Here is a 23,342-nt window from a genome sequence, read left to right as displayed (position 1 = left end):
TTGCCATTAGACTCAATGGTGGTTGCCAACGCTCGCAAAAGAGCCCACTCACAAACGACTGGTGATGCTCCTCCCCCAGACAAAGAGTCAAGTACTTGAAACATCGGGCAAACGCATTGCAGCGAATATCCTGCGCATTTCCAATACACAAGGCACGTTATGACCGGTCACATTACGACACGCTGGAGTCACTGCTCCAACATCTACCAGAAGAGTATAAAGAGTCAGTGGAACTCCTCATTAGAGAAGGACAACTCCTCACTAATGCATCCATAAAATGCGCCCTTGACGCGGCTGACACAGCGGCCAGGGCAATAAACACAAGTGTCATGCTGCGACGCCACGCCTGGTTACGCATCTCAGGCTTCAAACCAGAGATCCAAAACAATATTCTGAACTTACCAGTTAACACAGAATTCTTATTTGTCCCTGACGCTGACACTACCCTAGAAAAAATAAAGAAAGACACTGACACTGCGAAATCAATGGGGGCTCTGCAGACGCAACAATTTCGTAGTGGCTCCTTTCGTCGCACCGGAAATAGGGGAACATCAAGGGGTCAGGGGTCACAACAGGAGTATACTAAAGGTGGCACACAAAGCACCTATGACCAAAACAACAGGGGTGGATATCGTGGATCCAGCACCAAGGGCGGGGGACGTGGCTATGGCAACACCAGGTCCTCCCCAAAGAACAAACAGTGACGCCCTCCCCTTACCCCTCGACCACATAACACCTGTCGGGGGACGACTCCAGCTGTTCCTGTCCGCGTGGAAGAACATCACCACGGACAGGTGGGTCAGGGACATCATCAAGCATGGGTACTGTCTAGAACGAACTTCCACTCCACCCAACATACCACCAAAGCACCGTCCTATGTCAGCCGAACACTTAGGTTTACTCCAGCAGGAAGTGCTTGCTATGCTCGCAAGTAGTGCCCATCGACCAGCAGGGCGCAGGGGTGTACTCTCTGTTCTTCTTAATCCCCAAAAAGGACGGCTCGCTCAGACCTATTCTAGACCTGCGACCCCTAAACCTATATATTCTGTCGGAGCATTTCCATATGCTCACCCTCCAGCAGGTTCTCCCACTACTAGGTCAGGGGGATTTCCTAGCTACGCTAGACCTGGAGGATGCATACTTCCACATACCCATACACCCTTCACACAGGAAATACCTCAGATTCACTATTCAAGGGAATCACTATCAGTTCAAAGTTCTCCCCTTCGGAGTAACAGCACCCAGGGTATTTACCAAGTGCCTGGCAACAGTGGCCGCGCACCTGCGACGACAAAACATTCACGTCTTCCGTTATCTGGACGACTGGCTCGTTCAGGCCAAGTCAGCACAACAATGTGCCACCCACATGTCCCACACCATTCACCTTCACGATCTGGGATTCTCACTAAATTACCCAAAATCAAGTCTCCAACCTGCGCACGTACAACAGTACTTAGGCGCAACAATCGACACTCTGGCTGCCACAGCTCAGCCAACTTAAGTGAGAATCAACAGCATGCAACTGCTGATCTCGAAATTCAAACCACAACACTCCCTTCCGGCGCGAGTGTTCATGCAGTTGATAGGCATGATGGCCTCCTGCATTTTCATAGTCCCACACGCGAGACTACATATGCGCCCGCTTCAGGAGTGCTTAGCACGTCAATGGAATCAGGCTCTCGGGCAACTAAAAGACCTAGTGTTGGTGAGCGGTCGGGCATACAACTCTCTGCATTGGTGGAATCCACAAAACCTTTGCATGGGCCGACCGTTCCAAGAGCCTGTTCCACAAATCACACTGACGGCGGACGCGTCTCTCCAGGGATGGGGAGCTCATGTACTCAATTACACAGTGCAGGGACTATGGACAACACAACAAAAGAAGATGCACATCAACCTTCTGGAACTGATGGCAATCTTCCTAGCCATGAAGGCATTCAAAGTACACTTGTGCAACAAAGTCGTGTTGATCCGGACGGACAACATGACTGCCATGTACTACATACAGAAGCAGGGAGGAACACACTCTCCACAGTTGTCTCATCTGGCTCAGAGCATGTGGAAGTGGGCCATTCAGAGAAACATATTCCTCATGGCAGAACACCTCCCGGGCAAGGACAACCTGATGGCGGATCTGCTCAGCAGACACAGTCACCAGATGCACGAGTGGGAGCTACACCCATCAGTTCTCCAACCGTACTTCCAGCAGTGGTGTCATCCAGAGATAGACCTATTCGCCACAAAAGAAAACGCAAAATGCCAAAGCTTTGCCGCCAGGTTCCCACACCCACAGTCGCAGGGCAATGCGATATGGACGAACTGGTCCGGCAGATTTGCGTACGCTTTTCCCCTAGCACCATTAATACCGCTGGTGGCGCGCAAACTACGGCAACACTCACTAACCCTGATCCTAGTTGCTCCAACGTGGGCACGCCAGCCGTGGTACACCACCTTTCTGGAACTTTCCGTGGTGCCTCATCAACGACTGCGGATAAAACCAGCATTTTTAACGCAGAACCATGGCGTAATTCAACACCCAGATCCCCAGCAACTGAACCTGGCGATCTGGCTCCTGAGGTCTTAGAATTTGGCTACCTAAACTTACCACCTGACTGTGACTCATCAAAGAAGCCAGGAGACCCACTACCAGAGCCTGCTATGCGGCCAAATGGAAAAGGTTTGTCATTTACTGCAACAACAATGACATTAAACCACTGGACGCATCTATTCAAAAACATCATATGCTACCTCTTACACCTATACCGCTGTAACCTGGCATACAACTCAATACGCATCCATTTGACCGCGATAGCAGCCTACCTCCAAAACAGGCAGCACCTCTACTTATTCAAGGTACCTGCCATCAAAGCTTTCTTAGAGGGACTCAAACGAGTAATTCCCCCAAGACACCCACCAGCACCAGTGTGGAACCTCAACTTGGTCCTCACCAGACTGATGGGTCTGCCCTTTGAACCTCTCCATTCATGTGAGATTCAATTCCACACCTGGAAAGTGGCTTTCCTAGTGGCCGTCACTTCCTCGAGGAGAGTTAGTGAACTCCAGGCACTAACCATTCAGGAGCCATTCATTCAGGTCCACGCAAACAGGGTTGTCCTACGCACCAACCCCAAGTTCATGCCCAAAGTCATATCACAGTTCCGCATTAATCAAACTATCAAACTGCCCGTTTTCTTCCAAAATCCGCAAAATGTCGCGGAAAGAATGCTCCATACACTAGATGGAAAGCGAGCTCTCATGAACTATATTGATAGGACAAAGGATTTTAGAAAAACTAAACAACTCTTCGTTGCCTTCTCTCCACAACACAAAGGCAACGCCATTTCCAAAGCAGGAATAGCCAGATGGATCGTTAAATGCATTCAGATTTGCATTCAGATTTGCTATCACAAAGCTAAACGCACATTAACGGTTCCCCCACGAGCCATCAACACGTAAGTTAGGGGCATCCATGGCTTTCCTAGGAAACATCCCTTTACACGAAATTTGTAGAGCAGCCACATGGTCCATTATACATACATTTACCAAACACTACTGCGTAGATGTACACTCAAAACAGCAGGCAGCTGTAGGACAGGCTGTTCTCAAAACTCTTTTCCAGACTGCTGCAGCTGGCACAGGTAGCCGCCGCTAGGGGAGGTACTGCTATATATTCTATGCACAGATATGAATTCAGCAGCCCACATGCCTCGAACGGATTATGCTACTTACCAGTATGCATCTGTTCTTGGCATGTAGGGCTGCTGACATTCATATCGCCCACCCTCCTCCCCGGCCCCTGTCGCGGCTGCAGCACTCAGTATTTTCTGTATAGCATGGTCATCACTTACTGTATCTACTCCATCACTGCCACAATGGCGAAAAACAATCTAAGGATGGAGAGGATGCCCATGCGCACTGTAGTCCAGGGGAGGAGCCACCTATCTCGTGATACTTCGAAGACTCTTCCAGGACAACAATGTGCAATCATCCGGACCCAACACTAGGCGGCGATCTATGCACAGATATGAATGTCAGCAGCCCTACATGCCAAGAACAGATGCATACTGGTAAGTAGCATAATCAATTCCAACTATGTGAACCCTGCTGTGTGCGCCTTGAGTGTGTAGGTGTAAATCCAAGAATTCCCCCAAGGGATGATCCAATCCCATTACCTGTCTTGGTCACAAACTGGACATCCCTCACAGAGATACAAGACTGCTGCGTGGTGAAGTCGTGGCATGCAGGGACCCTCTGTGTCAGTTTAAGTGCCTTCTCCGCTCATCCTATGAGATGCAGATTATTTATAATGAACATCCTTGCCATGTACGTATAGATAAGCAATGTTATGAATATTTAGGTGGCTATCGCCACGTGAATGAAGATGGAACAACATTTGTGCGTAAAGGCCTTGTACTTGGTGTTCGAGGCATTGTGATATTATGTGAAGCCAGATGTGTAAAAAGAAGTAGCTTCTGAGAAACTAATCCAACATTGTCACGCATGCGAATATGTGCAAAAGGTCACTGCAGTAATGTTGTGTAAAAGATGACAATGTAAGAAATGAGCAGCTTCGCTACATGAGCTTAAACCGGGCACATAACTATAAGTGGCACACGCCAGACCTATTTTAATCAGTTTCAGCGTTCTTAATCTGTGTGGAACCATTCTATGCTCTAGTGGTGTCCGTATAAATTGACCATTTCTGATGGTCTGGAACCTGGTTGGTAAATGTTGTTTAACAATCAGTCGAGTTGACTGGGACCTCTGCCCTTTTCTCAACGTCTCATCAGATTGAAATACTTCTTGTGGCTGATAAAAATACTTCAAATATACTTTAGTGGTCAACATTTGCTACCTATTAAAGAAACAGTGGTTGGATGCTTTCTTTTCCAGCTGAAAGTCCCCACAACAGACAAGCCTGCGGTGACTGTAAACTTTCGCAAGCTGTTGCTGAACCGTTGCCAGAAGGAATTTGAGAAGGACAAAGATGACGCAGAGGTGTTCGAGAAGAAACAGAAGGAAATGGATGCAGCTGTCCTGGTATGATTAAAAAAAAAAAAAAAAAAAAATTAAGCAAAACCTATAGAACACGTTCTTGAAGGTTAAAGCTGAACAGCTGATTCAACGGAGAGGTGTTTATTACTTTGTTTATTGCTTGTCAAATTTCAGTTCATAGTAAATAATGGTAGTCTTACCAATGCAGTGACATGTAAAGTTTTTATTTGCATTTTGTGCTCAATTACCTATTGTATTGTAATCATTCAGAGTAGTACATAGTTTTGCTCATTTAACATTTATACACCAGCAGTTTTTCAAAAAAGTAGTGCCAAGTATAGTGGACTCGACCTCGTGGCATATGGATGGATTGATTTGTGTAATTGCCTTAGTGTTCATACTGTCTCCACCATTTTGCAATGATACCACTAGTCTTCTCTGCATGCCAAATGTACCTAAATGTAATCAATCTCTCTGACCCAAGGTATCTCAGAAGACTGCTGATTGTCCATTTTTTCTTTTAGAAGAAACACATGGAATCTTTTCAATCTTTCCCCTCCTTAATACTGGGTTAACATCAGTGTTTTATCTACTATAAGGCCATGAATTAATTGTTAAAAATATTAAATACTGAAATGTCCATGTCCTCTCACTGCATCTAGCATTAAAAGAAATAAATAAATTAATGATAAAAGTATCAGATTAAATATTTTAAACATGCATATCAAATAAACTTTTAACTATGATGAAGTTTGGATCGTTAAATGAAGGCTTCTCACCTAAAGAATTTTTAAAAAATCCCGATTGTAGACTAGAAAATAACCAGTACATCTAGAGTCCAACTTCAAGACACATTTCAGTTAGAGATTGAAAGAAATGATGAGGTTCTCTTGTCATGCAATACTAGCTGATATCCATAAAAAGTAGAATATTTCTAAGTGTACTGGGTCCCTGAAATACCATTTGTGGAAAAGAGAAATTGGTTACCAGCAAAACAGATCTCGAAGTGGCACCATGCCCAAAAACCACTGCCCTGGCATACACCCCTTTAGCTGGGTGGCCTATGCCCATGGTGAGGGTACAGGTGCCCAAGTCCATTCCTGGTCACTAAGTGCAGTGCTGCCATTATGAGTATATGGTGCTGGGAGTTTGTCATTTCGAACTCCACAGCACCATAATGGCTCCACTGAAGACCGGGAAGTTTGGTATCGAGCTTCGCAGCACATTAAACCCACATTGATGCCAGTGTGGGATTTAATGTAAAATGCACAAAGAGGGCATCTTAGAGATGCCGCCTGAAACTTGACCTGACTGAGTGGCTTCTTAGGCTGCCACCACCACCAGACATGTTTCTGGACCCCTGGGTCGAGAGCTTGCTGCTCTCGGGGGGCCTGAAACAATGTACATCCTGGGAAGAGGTGCCAAGCCTCCTCCCCCAGGATGGGCAGGGTTCACAAAGTAGAAGCTTCAAAGGCATGCCGCCTTTGTGAGCCTCTCCAAACCATTTGCTGCTTTCAGCAACTGGTCCCCACTGGTTCTACCCCCCAATTTGGGCGGTAGAACCGGCGGGAAAAACAAGCGTGGAAAAGTGATGTGCCCACCTCTGCCAACTCCACCCCTCAGGTGGGGGAGGCGAGGTGAAGGACAACCTAGAGTCCACGCCATCTTGTGCATGGGGGAACTCAGCCAACCAAGGGACAGACTCCTGCCCCCCTCCCACTGGGGAGTGGCAGAATAGGGGGTGTCCCCACCCCAGGGAAGGGTCCCATTGGTCCCTGCCCTTAACCTACCTGTAACGCTCCTAAATTTAGTATTTAGGGGGCACCCTGAACCTTCCTTCCCCAGTTCCAGCCCACCTACAAGAAGAAAAGGACAAAGCCGTGCAAAGCTTACAAGAGGACGACGCCCACTGACTTGGTCCCAGCCCTACAAGCCTGTCTCCCGTCGAACCTGCTCCTGCGAAATCCCGGCGTGTCCAGCAGCCAGCAAACTCACAAACCCCGGAGGACCTGCCTGCCTGCACTTCCCAGACTGTTTCTCCTGTGAACACCGGACGTGTTTAAACTGCAGCTTCTGGTGCCAGCCAGAGATCTCGAATCCAGCCCACTCTGCACCCACCGAACCCGGCCCGAGCTAGAGTGGAAAAACACCACAAGGAGGTCCCCCCAGCGATCCTGACCCGAGATCCGGCGACCCCTGACCTGCCACAAGCCTCCAGACTACGCCTGCTGCCTCAATCCAGAGGACCCCCCCCGTGACCAGATCGGGTAAGAAAACCCAACGTCACAAGGCATCCCTGCACCCGATGCCCCACTGCCTTGTGTGCCCAAACTAACGGTGCCTAACCAACCCACAACATCTTAACTTACGCCTCGAAGTAGTGGTCGCACCCAGAAGATCCTCGTCCCCGAGCCTTCAGTGTTTCTTTGTCCCGGAGGTTCTCCATTGAAAACAGGGCACCCGACCTCAACACAGCACCCTGCATCCGGCCGCCCTCGTGCCGCTGTGGGTGCAACAACAGTACATCACTGACCCTGGGAGACCCCAACCCCAGAACCTTCACTCCCTCAGCCGTTTACTTACCTGTGAACCGTTGACCTGTTTTCCTCCCATTGGATAACAATGACACTTTTTCTCCAAAAAGTTTCCAAGTGTGGACTTTTGAAACCTAAAAATATTCTTTCAAAATTGGCACAAATCGCCAAAACTTGTTTACTCACCGGTTTGCAGGAAATGTCCCAGTGCTGAATCTAGGTATCCAGCACTGAGTTAGAAAAGTAACGTGAAAAGTAACTTGCCTGCAATTTACTGAAAAAGCCTTTTTATTTCAATTTACTGCATTTGCTAAGTGTTGCACACTACTGCTCCCCTGTAAATCAAACCAAGTACAATTCCTATTGCATTTTTCAACTGTTCTATATCCAGTAACTTATTACTGAAAAGTATTTAATGCTAACCTGTACCAGGCTTGCTTGGTTCTAAAAATAAACAGTATATTTTTATACAACAATTGGCCTAGAGTTCAGTTCTTGAGTGTGGGAATTAATTTGCTGACTGAGTGGGTTCATCAAATGCTTAACACTGTCCTCTGATACTGCCTTGCTGCTCGACCAAGCTACCACTATTAGAGAGTAAGGTTCTATCTAACTTTAAGCTCTGCCTACCCTGTGGGCTGCAGGCGATGTCGGGGAAACCTGGAGGGGTCATCCCACGGTGGACTCGGACTCTGGCATGCTGGGGGACCTCACTAGAACTGGTGGGTCACTCGAGCTCGGGCCGTAGGAGACTGGTGCAGTGGTGTTACCAGGCGTCGAGTTTCTTTGTCCTCAGCAGGCTCCGAGTCTTGCTTTGGAGTTTCTTTTGAACAGCGCTGCTGTTCACAGGAGATCTGGTCTTTGTTGAAGGCAGTCATTCCTCCCAGGGGTTCTGGAGGTCGATGACTGCAGGACAAGGCGACTTTTGGCACATGATCTCTGAAAACTGCAGACGGGCCGGTAGGGCTGGGGCCAAGTCCGTTCCCTGCAGTCTTCTCTGCTGGGCATCTTCTTTCATTCTCCTTCGTAGGTTGCGGGAATCTGTATTCTTGGTTCGGGGCTAATCCCTAAATACTGTATTAAGGGGGCGTTTTAGGGGTATTGAGGTCAGTATCCAATTGTAAGACTGTGGCTCTGTATATACTGTTCCCAAATAGGTACAGTGTGCAGAGTCCACAGAGGTTTGGCAGAGGCTTAAGTTAGATATAACCGTACTCTCTAAAGTGGTAGCTTGGCCGAGCAGTAAGGCAGTATCAGAGGACAGTGTAAAGCATTTGTTGCACACACTCAGTCAGCAAATGGTCTCTCACACTCAATAACTGAACTCTAGGCCAATGGTTTTGTATAAAAATATACAGTTTTATTTTAGAACCAACAATTGGTATCAAAATATACTTTCTCAGAAGGGGATGCTTTAGACAAATACTTTCAATAGGCAAAAGACTTTTGGCTGCAATAGATAAGTTGTTGAAATAGGCAACACAATTTCAAACGATATAACATTGAGCTCAATGGGAATGTTTAGATAAACGCAATTGATTACTTTTTGGATTACTTTACTTACCACAGGACTGGATCCTAGATTCAGTCCTGGGACGACATCTGTAAACAATTGAGTAAAAACGTTTTGGTTACAGTTGTGATTTTTAAGGAATATTATTGTATTTCAAAAGTTGACACTTCGAAACTTTTTCACATAGAATCACCAATGTTATCCTATGGGAGGAAATTCACTTAGCAGGTAAGTGGGGTTATTGTTGCTTTTTCTAACTCAGTGTTGGGTCCTGGATCCAGCACTGGGGCATCTCCTGTAAACAGTTAAAAGAATGTTTTTGTTATACAGGTGATTTTTAACGAATATTTGTAAGTTTGCAAAATCGTCACTCTGAAAAATTTCTGGCAAAAACCAGGCAATGTTATTCTATGGAGGAAAATCAAGTTAAAGGTAAGTACGGTTGTAACTACTTTTCAAGGTCAGTGCTGGGCACCAAGATCCAGCACTGGGATCTCTCCTGATAACAGGTGAGTAAATTCGTTTTCGTAATTCGGCTGATTTTAGATGAATATTTTAAAGTTCAAAACTCGACACTTAAAAGAATTTCCAAGTGAAACCAGTCAATGTTACCCTATGGAAGAAAAGTGAGTTATCGGCTTTCGGGTAAGTACTCGACTGGCAGAGTTAAGATTCTGGGCATAGACTCCGGGGTCTCCCAGTTTCAGGTAGGTACAGTTGTTACACCCTCAGCGGCACAGGGGCAGCCGGGTGCTGAGTGAGTGTGAGAAAGTGGCTCTGTATATACTGTTCCCAAATAGGTACAGTCCACAATCCCCAGAGTTTTGGCAGAGGTTAAAGTTAGATATAACCTTAATATCTAAAGTGGTAGCTTGGTCGAGCAGTAAGGCAGTATCAGAGGACAGTGTAAAGCATTTGTTGTACACACTGTCAGCAAATGTTCTTGCACACTCAAGAACTGAACTCTAGGCCAATGGTTTGTATAAAAAATATATGGTTGTTTTATTTTAGAACCAACAATTGGTATCAAAATATACTTTCTCAGAATGAGCGGCTTTAGTTAAATACTTTTGCAATATGCAAGTGACTTTTGTAGGTAATAGTTATAGGTTGGTTCAATAGGCAACACAATTTCAAACACAATAATACATTTAGCTCAATGCGAATTTTAAGTTTTGCAGCGTGAATCTTTCTGGATTCACTATGCTGTGCATTATTCCGCGGTCTGGTGCTTGGGTCCGGAATCGTAGTCTTTCTTTTTTTTTTTTTTTTTTTTTTTTTGTAGCCCAGGTGGGCGTCGACGTCCCACCATTTGGTGTACTTCTCGTGTCGTCGGCATGCTTCCTGCGGAAGTCCCACCTTGGGCGCCATCTTCAGATTCTTTTTTCCGCTGTCGGGTCTGGATCGTCACCGAGAAGCTCCAGAATTTTTTATCGAAGAAAGAAGAAGCGCATGAGTTTCATCGAAGGAAAATTAAAGGAGACTACAGACAGGAAGGACATCTAGCCGGGACGACGGAGGAGAACCTCGATCTTCGACTGAGAATGCGCACTCAGGGACACTGAGCACAGGAATGGACAGAACACCTTTTTAAATTCTGCATTAACTGCCACCACAAGTACGCGCGGAAGGACCAACATCCAGTCTGCAACCTTTGCCTGCCAGTCGACCACGAGAGCAAAGACTGCAACGCCTGCTCTGCCTTCACACCGAAGACACTCAGGGTGAGAGAGAGAGAGAGGCAGAGGAGAGCCAACCTCAACATGGAAGGCAAGGGTAAGGCATGGGCCTCTCCACCGACTAAGACCACGTCGCCGAGGGACCTGATGACTTCACGGTCGCAGAGACCGATAAGAAGACGTCTGAAAAGGTAGGAGACGTCGAGCACAAAAACCCCGAAAGGGCCCCAAAAAACAGAGACTGACTCTCGAAAACCAGAGTCTAAGTCCTCGAAAGGAACACCGGCGCCGAAAATTTCGACTACCGTGAGTGGATCCAAGGACGAAAGGCCCAGCGGATCCTTCGAGAAGGACTCCCAGGTGCCGAAGGCCTGCCGAAAAACAGTTTTTCAGCGTGAATCTTTCTGGATTCACTATGCTGTGCATTATTCTGCGATCTGGTGGTTGGGTCCGGATTCGTAGTCTTTGTTTTGTTTTTTTGGAGTTTTTTTTCGTAGCCCAGGTAGGCGTCGACGTCCCACCATTTGGTGCTCCTCTCGTGACGTCATCGTGCTTCCTGCCGATGTCCCACCTTTGGGGCGCCATCTTCAGATTCTTTTTTCCGCCGTTGGGTCTGGATCGTCATCGAGAAGCTCCAGAGTTTGACCAAGGAAGAAGGAAAATACGCGAGTTTCATTGAAGGAGAACCTTTAGAAGAATACAGAGAGAAAGGTATTACAGCCGTGACGACGAAGGAGGGGATCCTCAATTCTTCGACGCACATAGGAAAATGCGCACTCAGAGGCTCTGAGCGCAATGGACTAGACACCATTTAAGTTCTGCCCCAACTGCCACCACAAGTACGCGCAGAAGGACCAACATCCGGTCTGCAACCTTTGCCTGCAACCTTTGCCTGCCGTTCGACCACGAGAGCAAGGACTGCAACGCCTGTTCGCTTTCGCTCCGAAGACTCTCCGGGTGAGAGAACGTCAGAGGAGAGCCAACTTCAGCATGGAAGGCAAGGGTAAGGCCCCGTCGCTGTACGATCTGGGCCTCTCCACCGACTATGACAACATCGCCGAGGGACCTGATGTCTTCACGGTCGCAGAGACCGATAAGAAAACGCCTGACGAGGTAAGACACGTAGAGTACAAAACCACCGAAAGGGCCCCGAAAATCGGATGGTGACTCTCGAAAAAATGAGTCAAAGTCCTCGAAGGAAACACTGGCGCCGAAAATTTCGACGTCCGCCAGTGGTTCAAAGGACAAAAGGCCGAGCGGATCCTTCGAGAAGGACTCCCAGGTGCCAAAGACCGCCGAGAGGCAGAGTTCGTCGAAACAGACCCACGAGGTGGGACGTTTGGCAACGAAAGACAAGGCCGTGTCGACGCAGGCTCCGTCGAAGAGACCTGCGGTCGACGCCGAGCACATCTCAAGCATGGAAAAGAAAAAGAAGGCTCGAGGCCGAGATGGAGAGCATCCTTCAGAGGAAGGAATTCGACGAAAGAATGAAACAATTCAAAATCCCAACGGTCCCGTCGACGGATGTCGTTGAGATCGAGGAAGATAAAGATTTCGACGCCGAAGAGCAGTCGAGAGGTCCTGAAGAGGAGGAAGAAGGCACCTACTATGAGGGAGAAGGTGATGAAGAGGATCAGCAGTCGTTCTACGGCTCGGCGCAGTCGACGAGTCAGGAGCTGGAATGGCAGGACATCGACACCGAAGAGCCCGTGGACCCGTATCCTTCGAGGCCTTCCCTGCCTGACGACATCGGGCGTACAACATGGTCGTCAAGAGTGCTGCAGCAGCCTTTGGTGTGAAATTGGACGAGGAGAAGCCGAAAGCAGACTTTCTACTCGAAACTCTGCTCCCCATCCAGACGAGGAGCCAGTTTTGCAGCGTGAATCTTTCTGGATTCACTATGCTGTGCATTATTCCGCGATCTTGTGGTTGGGTCCGGATTCGTAGTCTTTTCTTTGTTTTTTTTTTTTTTTTTTTTTTTTTTGTAGCCCAGGTGGGCGTCGACGTCCACCATTTGGTGCACCTCCTGTGACGTCGTCGTGCTTCCTGCGGAAGTCCCACCTTTGGGGCGCCATCTTCAGATTCTTTTTTCCGCCGTTGGGTCTGGATCGTCATCGGGAAGCTCCAGAATTACACTCGGAGGAAGAAGGAAGAAAAGCGAGTTTCGTCGATAGGATCAATAGAAGATATCAGGAAAGGAAGATATTTCATCAGGAGCGCGAAGAAAAGAGGACCAGCGCCATTTTTCTTCGACGGCCTTGGAGAATGCACGCTCAGAGACCCTGAGCGCAATGGACAAGACGCCATTCAAGTTCTGCCCAAACTGCCACCACAAGTTCGCGCAGAAAGACCAGCATCCGGTCTGCAACCTCTGCCTACCGGTCGATCACCAGAGTATCGACTGCAACGCCTGCTCAGCCTTCGCGCCGAAGACACTCTGGGTGGGAGAGCGGCAGAGAAGAGCCAACGCCAACATGGATGGCAAGGGGAAGCCCCCGACGCTCTACGATCTGGGCCTCTCCACGGACGATGAGGACAACGTCGCCGAGACAGCCGAAAACTTCACGGTCGTAGAGACCGACAAGAAAAAAGAAGACTAGGTAAGAGAATCGTCGAGCACAAAACAGAAAGTACCTCGAACACGAGGGTGACTCGAGAAAAACTGAGTCAAAGCCCACGAAGGGAGCCCCGGCGCCGAAAACTTCGACGTCCAAAGGGGGAACCTCGGACAAGAGGCCGAGCGGATCCTTAGAAAAGGAGTCCCTGGTGCCGAAAGACGCCGAAAGGCAAGGGTCGTCAAAAACATCCCATGAAACGGGCCGATCGACGCAGAAAGAACGTTCGACGTCGACGCAAGTTTCATCGAAAAGACCCGCGGTCGACGCCGAAAGCATCTCCGAGATGGAGAAAAAGAGGCGGCTCGAGGCCGAAATGGAGAACATCCTTCAAAGGAAGAAGGAGTTCGACGCCAGGATGAAGGAATTCAAGATTCCAACGGTTTCATCGGCGGACGTCGGCGAGGTCGAAGACGAGTTCGACGCCGAAGGGCTGACAAGGGATCTCGAAGAGGAAGAAGAGCCCTATTATGAGGGAGAAGCCGAGGAAGAAGACCAACAGTCGTTCTACGAATCGGCGGCATCTACCAGCAACGACGTCGAATGGCACGATCTCGACCCGGAGGAGCCCGTGGACACGTACCCTTCGAGGCCTTCGCCACCCGACGACATCGGGGTGTACAATATGGTGGTCAGGAGCGCAGCAATGGCCTTCAGCTTCAAACTCGACGAGGAGAGACCGAAAGCCGATTTTCTCGTCGAGACACTGCTCCCCATCCAGACAAGGAGCCAGTTCCTCCCCATGCTACAAAGCGTGATGAATCAGGGGAGAGAAGCCTTCAAGGAACCTGCGACCTGCCGGTCGATCACGCCCAGGACAGAGAAGAAATATAAGCACTCCTCCCTGGACCCCCCTTACATCAAGGGTAGCGTGACCGCAGACTCCATCATAGCCTCCACGGCCAGGAGAAGGGCCAACGTACCAGCAACTTCGGGCCCACCTCCGGATAAGGAGAGCAGGAGGATTGACCTCACAGGAAGAAAGGTCGAGAGGAACGCCGCAATGCACTGGCGCATGGCGAATTCGAATGCACTCCTCAATAGACACCAATACCAGCACTGGGATGAGATGGGGGAGCTAGTAAAGCACCTCCCCGAAGAATACCGCCAGAGAGCCTCTCACCTGGTAGACGAAGGCAAGAACATCGCCAACTCCTGTATAAAGACGGCGTTGGATGGGGCAGAGACTTCAGCAAGACTCATGGCCATAGGGGTCACAGAGAGGAGGCATGCATGGCTAAGAATCTCGGGATTCAAACCGGAAGTGCAGAACATCCTTGGCACCCCCTTCAACGGAGAGACACTGTTCGGAGCAACAGTGGACGAGAAGCTCACCCAGCTGAAAAAACAAAACGAGACGGCGAGGTCCATGGGGGCCCTACAGCTGAGGGGAATGAGGCGAGGAAATCCCTCGAGGAGACCCTACGGTAGGGGAGGAAGCCAGGGGACGTCGCACCAGGCGTTCCAACAAGGTCAGCAGGGTGAAGGTCACGGACAAGGTCAGCAGAAGCAAAACTGGCAATATCAACCTCGGGGCCAGTCCTTTCGCGGGAGAGGGAACGGACGTGGCCAAAGGAGGAGAGGGGGCGAACAGCCCTCGTCGAAGTGACTCAGCACGCAAGAGGACGCCTACCCTCGTCAGGACCCCAAGGGTGAGGCGCAAAAAAGTGTTATCAGGGGGAAGAGAAGATTCAAGAGCCTACGAGCATACGACACCAGTAGGCGGAAGACTGAGGTTCTACCTTCAGGAGTGGCGACGTATAACCACAGACAAGTGGATACGGAACCTCGTGCAGCACGGATACTGCGTAGATTTGGAGAAAAGACCTCCAAACAGGAAACCGAAGGGAAGACAGAGATCGGCCCAAGAACTGGCAATACTCAGAGAAGAAACACGGAAACTCCTACAAAAGGGAGCCATAGAGACAGTGCCGTTCAGAGAACGCAACAAAGGGGTCTACTCAAACTACTTCGTGGTTCCGAAGGTAGACGGAGACCTCAGACCCATACTGGACCTCCGTTACCTAAACAAGTTCATCAGAACACAAAGGTTCAAAATGACTTCACTGCAGGAGGTACTGCCACAGATAAGAGAAGGGGACTTCATGGTCACCGTGGACCTCAAGGATGCCTACCTTCACATCCCAATAAACAGAAGGCACAAGGGCCTTCTAAGATTCAACATCGAACAGGAACACTACCAGTTCACAACCCTGGCCTTCGGATTAAAATCAGCACCAAGGGTCTTTACAAAATGCCTGTCGGCGGTAGCGGCACACCTACGAAGGCAGGGAATACATGTCTACCCCTACTTGGACGACTGGCTGGTCAAGGCAAACTCACGCGAGAAGTGCGAGAGGCACGCAAAACGCGTAACAGACACCCTCACGAATCTGGGATTCTCGATCCACTGGGGAAAATCATCGCTGGAACCGGAACAGGTGAAGATTTTACTGGGGGCAAAGATCAACTCCCGCAACAGTACAGTAGTGCCCAGCGACAGGAGGACAGATGCTATACTGAAGGAGACGCAGCTCTACCAGAAGGGGCGAGCTCTGACAGTGAGGGCTGTGAGCAAGATGATGGGGATGATGGCGTCCTGTATCCAGCTGGTGCCGAATGTACGCCTGCACATGAGACCATTCCAGGAATGGCTACAACAGCAATGGTCACAAGCAAACGGAAGTTGGGAGGATCTAGTGGTTGTTACGCACGCAGTGCAGGAGGAGATAACTTGGTGGAACAGAGACAACATAACAACAGGAAGAAGCCTGACACCACCAATCCCAACAGTGACCATTACCACGGACGCATCGCAGAAGGGATGGGGAGCGCACATGGACAACCTCAGAGTGAGGGGTCTATGGGCTCCAGCAGATGCGGTCCGCCATATCAACTACCTCGAGTTGAAAACAATCCTGCTAGCCCTGAAGGCATTCCAGAGACACCTGTTCAACCAGAGGGTGTTGGTCCAAACAGACAACACCACGGCGATGTTCTACATCAACAAACAAGGGGGGGACACAGTCGTTCCCCCTCTCATCCCTAGCTCAGGAGATTTGGAGATAGGCCATACCTCTCAGGATAGATCTACTGGCAATTCACCTACCGGGGAAGGACAATGTGGAGGCAGACTGGCTAAGCAGGCAGACCTCAGCATCGCACGAGTGGGAGCTCAATGGCCAGGAAACGGAGAAAATCTTCCGGAGATGGGGGACTCCCACAATAGACCTATTTGCAACACGCCACAATGCAAAATGCCAAAGCTTCGCGTCCAGGCAACCAGATCAGCAATCCAAGGGAAATGCCCTATGGATAAGCTGGTCGAGGACATTTGCCTACGCCTTTCCACCGATACCCCTGTTGCACAGAGTGCTCGACAAGTGCAGAACCAGCAACATGACTCTGATCCTGGTGGCTCCGCAGTGGGCGAGGCAGACATGGTTCTCACAAATTCAAGAAATGGCACAAGGCAACCCATACAGGTTCGAGAGGAGGAAGGACCTGCTCTCAATGCAAAACGGAGAGGTCCTGCACCCAGAGCCAGAGACCCTCAACCTGGCGGCATGGCTCCTGAAGACCTAGAGTTCGCACACCTAAGATTGCCTCCGAGCACGATGCGAGTGCTACGGGAGGCGAGGAAACAAACTACACGAAAATGCTACAGCGCAAAATGGAAGAGGTTTACTGTGTGGTGCAGGAAAAAGGGCCTGCAAAACAGAATGACAAGAGACTCAACAGTACTGAGGTACCTCACACACCTTCTAAAGAGTAACCTCTGCTCGAGCTCACTAAGGGTACACCTAGCGGCAATCGTGGCCTACACCAGAGGTGAAAAGGGTGGAAGTTTCTTCAGCTCGCAGGTGGTGAGGAGATTCATGGAAGGAGCCAAAAGGATGGCCCCCCCCGAAAAGGTTGCCGCCGCCGGCATGGAATCTGAATGTGGTCCTGACGGAGCTCATGAAGGCACCGTTTGAACCCATTCACAAGGCCACACTGCAGATGTTGACTATGAAAACGGCCTTTCTGGTGGCCATAACCTCACTACGCAGGGTGAGCGAGCTTCAAGCACTAACGCTGCAGGAACCCTACATTCAGATTCACAAGGATAGAATAGTCCTGAGAACGGACCCACACTTCATGCCCAAGGTGGTGTCGGCGTTCCACATGAATCAGAGTATTCAGATACCTAGTTTCTTCCAAAACCCGACTTCAAACGCAGAAAAGGCCCTGCACACCCTCGACGCAAGAAGAGCGGTGATGCACTACATTGAGAGAACCAAGGAACTCAGGAAGTCGAAACAGCTGTTTGTGTCCTTTGCTACTAGCTTCATGGGTAGGCCAGTGACTAAGGGCACCATCGCTAGGTGGATTGCCCGCACTATTCAATTCTGCCACAAACAGGCTGGACAGAGCTAGCGGAGGGGCCGCAGGCTCACTCCACAAGGAAGAAAGGGGCCACCGTGGCCTTCCTGGCGAACACGCCCATCCAGGACATATGCCTCGCGGCAACTTGGGCATCTGTGCACACGTTCACGAAACGCTACTGCGTGGACATTCAGATGAACAAGGAAGCACAGGTTGGACAGAAGGTGCTTCAGCACATTTTCAACGACCAACGCTCATCTACCACCCAGCCGCCACAGAATTAGGAAAACCGCTACAAAGTCTATGCACAGCATAGTGAATCCAGAAAGATTCACGCTGCAAAACGAATAGTTTCTTACCTGTCGGTGTAGTTTTGCAGCTTGAAGATCTTTCTGGATTCACTAGCGAACCCACCCACCTCCGCCAGGAAGATGAGGCTGGAGGAAGAGGGGGTAAAATGGAAAAGATCAAGAGAAATGAAAACATACAGAAAATGGACAAGAAGGATTAATCAATCGCCTAGGGTTAAAAAAAAAAAAAAAAGGAAGGGAAAAAAGAACCCGAAGATGGCGCCCCAAAGGTGGGACTTCCGCAGGAAGCACGACGACGTCACGGGAGGTGCACCAAATGGTGGACGTCGACGCCCACCTGGGCTAAAAAAAAAACAAAGAAAAGACTACGAATCCGGACCCAACCACAAGATCGCGGAATAATGCACAGCATAGTGAATCCAGAAAGATCTTCAAGCTGCAAAACTACACCGACAGGTAAGAAACTATTCGTTCCTCCCCATGCTCCAAAGCGTGATGAACCAAGGGAAGGAGGCGTTTAACGACCCGGGAACATGCCGGTCCATCACACCCAGAACGGAAAAGAAGTACAAGCACTCCTCGCAGGATCCTCCTTACATCAAGGGATCGGTCACTGCAGATTCCATCATTGCTTCCATGGCCAGGAAAAGAGCCAATGTGCCGGCGACCTCGGGGCTACCTCCTGATAAGGAGAGCAGAAGGATGGACCTCACTGGAAGGAAGGTAGAAAAACGCCGCAATGCACTGGCGCATGGCAAACTCAAAAGCGCTACTGAACAGACACCAGTACCAGCACTGGGATGAGATGGAGGAACTAGTCAAGCATCTCCCAGAAGAGTACCGTCAAAGGGCTTCCCATCTAGTGGAGGAAGGGAAGAATATCGCCAACTCGTGCATCAAGACTGCATTGGACGGGGCGGAAACTTCGAGCAGACTGATGGCCATAGGGATCACTGAAAGGAGACAGGCTTGGCTCAGAATTTCTGGATTCAAGCAGGAAGTCCAGAATAACATACTGAACACCCCTTTCAACGGTGAAACGCTGTTCGGGGAAACTGTGGACGAGAAGCTCACCACACTGAAAAAGGAAAATGAGACCGCAAGATCCATGGGGGCCCTGCAATTCAGAGGGATGCGAAGAGGCACCCCAAATCGGAGACCCTACGGAAGGGGAGGAAGCCAGCAGGGTACGTCGCACCAGACATTCCAGCACGGGCAGCAGGGTGACAGTCACAGCCAGCAGGGACAGGAGAAGCAGAACTGGCAGTACCAGCCTCGAGGCCAGTCCTTTCGAGGGAGAGGAAACGGACGTGGCCAAAGGAGGAGAGGGGGAGACCAACCCTCATCTAAGTGACTACACACACAAAAGGACGCTCACCCACAGCATACCCCGAAGGGTGAAGCGCAATGTAAGAACACCAAGGGGGTTACACAAAACAAGCGCCTACGAACATGCAACACTGGTGGGCGGAAGACTGGGCCTCTACCTACAACAATGGCAACAAATAACCTCAGACAAATGGGTTCTCAACGTCGTACAGCACGGATACTGCATAGAGTTAGAGAAAAGGCCTCCAAACAAGAAACCAAAGAGAAGACAGCGCTCGGGTCAAGATCTCGCTCAACTCAGGGAGGAGACACTTCAACTAATAAAGAGGGCCATAGAACGAGTGCCATGCAGAGAAAGGAACAAGAGAGTGTACTCAAACTACTTCCTTGTACCAAAGGTGGACCAATCACCAAGACCCATCCTGGACCTAAGGTTCCTAAACAAATTCATAAAGACGCAAATATTCAAGATGACATCACTACAAGAAGTGCTACCCCAAATGCGAGGCGGAGACTTCATGTCCACCGTGGATCTCAAGGACGCCTACCTGCACATCCCAATGAACAGGCTACACAAAAACCTGTTAAGGTTCAACATCAACTAGGATCATTATCAGTTTACAACCCTGGCATTCGGCCTAAAGTCAGCCCCAAGGGTTTTCACAAAATGCCTTGCAGCAGTAGCAGCGTACCTACGAAGGGAAGGGATTCATGTGTATCCTTACCTAGACGACTGGCTGGTCAAAGCAAGCACTCGCGCCAAGTGCGAGGAGCATGCAGAACGGGTGACAAGAACACTAACAAACCTGGGGTTCTCGATACACTGGGGGAAGTCATCGATAGAGCCAGAACAGGTGAAGATCTTCCTGGGGGCGAAGATCAACACCATAGACGGAACGGTGATGCCCAGCGACAGAAGAATAGCCCTGCTGAACGAGACGCATCTCTACCAGAAGGGGCGAGTTCTGACAGAACAGTGAGCAAGATCATGGGGATGATGGCGTCATGCATCCACCTAGTCCCCAATGTACGGCTTCACATGAGACCATTCCAAGAATGGCTGCAACAGCAATGGTCACAAGCAAGCTGGAGTTGGGAGGATCTAGTGGTTGTTACGCACGCAGTGCAGGAGGAGATAACATGGTGGAACAGGGAGAACTTAACTACAGGAAAGACCTTGAAACCACCAAACCCAACTGTGACCATTACCACGGACGCATCACAAATAGGATGGGGAGCACACATGAACAAACTCGGGGTGAGGGGTCTGTGGACTCCGGCAGATGCGGTCAGACACATCAATTACCTGGAATTGAAGACTGTCCTGCTAGCCCTGAAGGTCTTCCAGAAACAGCTATTCAACCAGAAAGTGTTGATACAGACGGACAATACCACTACCATATTCTATATCAACAAGCAGGGAGGGACAGAATCGTTCCCCCTTTCCTCTCTGGCACAGGAGATTTGGAAATGGGCCATTCCACTCAAGATAGACCTGCTGGCCATACACCTACCAGAGAAGGACAATGTGGAGGCAGACTGGCTCAGCAGACAGACATCGGCATCCCATGAGTGGGAGCTCAATGGACAGGAAACGCAGAGGCTGTTCCAAAGGTGGGGAACACCGACAATAGACCTGTTTGCAACACGCCTGAATGCAAAATGCCAAAACTTTGCATCCAGACAACCAGAACATCAATCGCAAGGGAATGCCCTATGGAAAAGTTGGTCAAAGACATTTGCCTACGCTTTTCCACCGATACCGCTGTTACACAGGGTGCTCGACAAGTGCAGGACCAGCAACATATGACACTGATCCTAGTAGCACCGCAGTGGGCAGGGCAGACTTGGTTCTCTCAAATAGTGGAAATGGCACAAGGCACTCCTCACAAATTCACAAGAAAGGACCTGCTCTCCATGCAGAACGGAGAGGTCCTGCACCCAGAGCCAGAGAGCCTCAGCCTGCCGGCATGGCTCCTGAAGACTTAGTTTGCGCACCTGATCCTACCTCCAAGCACTATGCAAGTGCTGCGGGAGGCAAGGAGACCTACAACACGAAAATGCTACGGGGAGAAATGGAAAAGGTTCACAATATGGTGCAGCAGAAATAAACTACTGAATAAAATGACAGCAGAGTCAACGGTGCTTAGATTTCTCACACACCTACTAAAAAGTAATCTATGCTCATCCTCCCTAAGGGTACACCTGGCGGCAATCGTGGCTTACACACGAGGGGAGAGAGGAGGAAGTCTCTACGTCACTGGTAGTAGATTCCTGGAAGGGGCAAAAAGAATTGCGCCTCCAAAGAGGATGCCGCCGCCGGCATGGAACCTCAACGTGGTCCTAACCGAGCTTATGAAGGAGCCGTTTGAGCCCATCCACAAGGCCACGCTGCAAATGCTGACAATGTAAACAGCCGTCCTGGTAGCGATAACCTCGCTGCGCAGAGTGAGCGAGCTGCAAGCACTGACACTGCAAGAGCCCTACATCCAGATACACAAGGATAGGGTGGTTCTAAGAACGGACCCACACTTCATGCCTAAGGTGGTGTCGGCGTTCCATATGAACCAGACAATTCAGATACCAAGTTTCTTTCAAAACCCCACGACAAGCGCAGAAAGAGCACTGCACACTCTGGACGCTAGAAGGGCAGTGATGCACTACATTGAGAGGACCGAAGAGCACAGGAAGACCTAGCAGCTTTGTCTCCTTTGCAACTAGCTTCCTGGGTAGACCCGTGACAAAAGCCACCATTGCACGATGGATTGCACTGACAATACAATTCTGCCACAAACAAGCAGGGCAGGAGCTATCGGAGGGGCCGCGAGCCCACTCCACAAGGAAGAAGGGAGCAACTATTGCCTTTCTGGCAAATACGCCCATTCAGGACATATGCCTGGCGCCAACATGGGCTTCAGTACACACGTTCACTAAGCACTATTGCGTGGACGTTCAGATGAACAAGGAAGCACAAGTAGGACAGAAGGTGCTTCAACACATATTCAACAGCCAACACTCCTCTACCACCCAGCCGCCACAAAGATAACAAACTGCTACAAAGTCTATGCACAGCATAGTGAATCCAGAAAGATTCACGCTGCAAAACGAATAGTTTCTTACCGGTCGGTGTAGTTTTGCAGCTTGAAGATCTTTCTTGATTCACTAGCAAACCCACCCACCTCCGCCAGGAAGATGAGGATGGAGGAAGAGGCGGAAGGACATAAAAGAACAGAATCATTGGAATACTAAAGAAATTGGAAAAAGAAAATTAAGAGCGCCTAGGGTAAAAAAAAAAGGGGGGGGGGAACCCGAAGATGGCGCCCCAAAGGTGGGACTTCCGCAGGAAGCACGACGACGTCACGAGCGGTGCACCAAATAGTGGGACGTCGACGCCCACCTGGGCTACAAAACAAAAAAAAGAGACTACGAATCCGGACCCAACCACCAGATCGCGGAATAATGCACAGCATAGTGAATCCAGAAAGATTCACGCTGAAAAACTACACCAACAGGTAAACTATTCGATCAGTAATAAACAGAAACAAGCATTGGCATAGCCAATAGGTCTCGCTTTTGGGACCTTATAAGTATTTAGTTATGCAACTGTTGCATGGCTAAACACTTATAAGGTCCCAAAAGCGAGACCTATCGGCTATGCCAATGCTTGTCTTTTCTTGTTGCAGGTACTTATCTGAGGAAGCAAGGTTCAGGGGTGCCCCTAGATACTAGTTTTAGGGGTGTTATAGGTAGGTACACCCCCTATTATGCCACCCTTCTGTGGGAGCGGGGCATGTGCCTGTCCCTGGTTGGCTGAGTCTCTCCCCCCCCCCCCCCCCCCCCAATCTTCAAGATGGCGTGGACTGAGTTGTGCTTCACCTCACCTCCCCCACCTGAGGGGTGGAGTTGGCAGAGGTGGGCACACCTCTCTTCCTCACTTGTTGTTCCCGCTGGTTCTCCTGCCCAAAATGGGGTTCAGAACCGGTGGGGACAAGTTGCTG

The 23,342-nt window shown here is 49.6% G+C and overlaps 1 protein-coding gene across 13 annotated transcripts in view; it reads left to right on the top strand.

The window, feature by feature from the left end:
• LOC146786091 (eukaryotic translation initiation factor 4 gamma 1-like) overlaps positions 1-23,342 on the top strand; it is a 1,219,153-nt gene that overhangs the window by 790,402 nt on the left and 405,409 nt on the right. For all 13 annotated transcript variants that reach the window (XM_085635575.1, XM_085635572.1, XM_085635570.1 and 10 more), the window contains one exon: positions 4,894-5,040. In XM_085635575.1, coding sequence (XP_085491701.1) covers positions 4,894-5,040 — 147 coding nt within the window. The remainder of the gene's footprint in view (positions 1-4,893; positions 5,041-23,342) is intronic.

The sequence above is a fragment of the Triturus cristatus genome, chromosome 11 (genome assembly GCF_964204655.1).
Source record: "Triturus cristatus chromosome 11, aTriCri1.1, whole genome shotgun sequence".
Taxonomy (NCBI): domain Eukaryota; kingdom Metazoa; phylum Chordata; class Amphibia; order Caudata; family Salamandridae; genus Triturus; species Triturus cristatus.
Note: the sequence above shows the minus strand (reverse complement) of the source record. Positions and strands in the feature narration are given on the sequence as shown.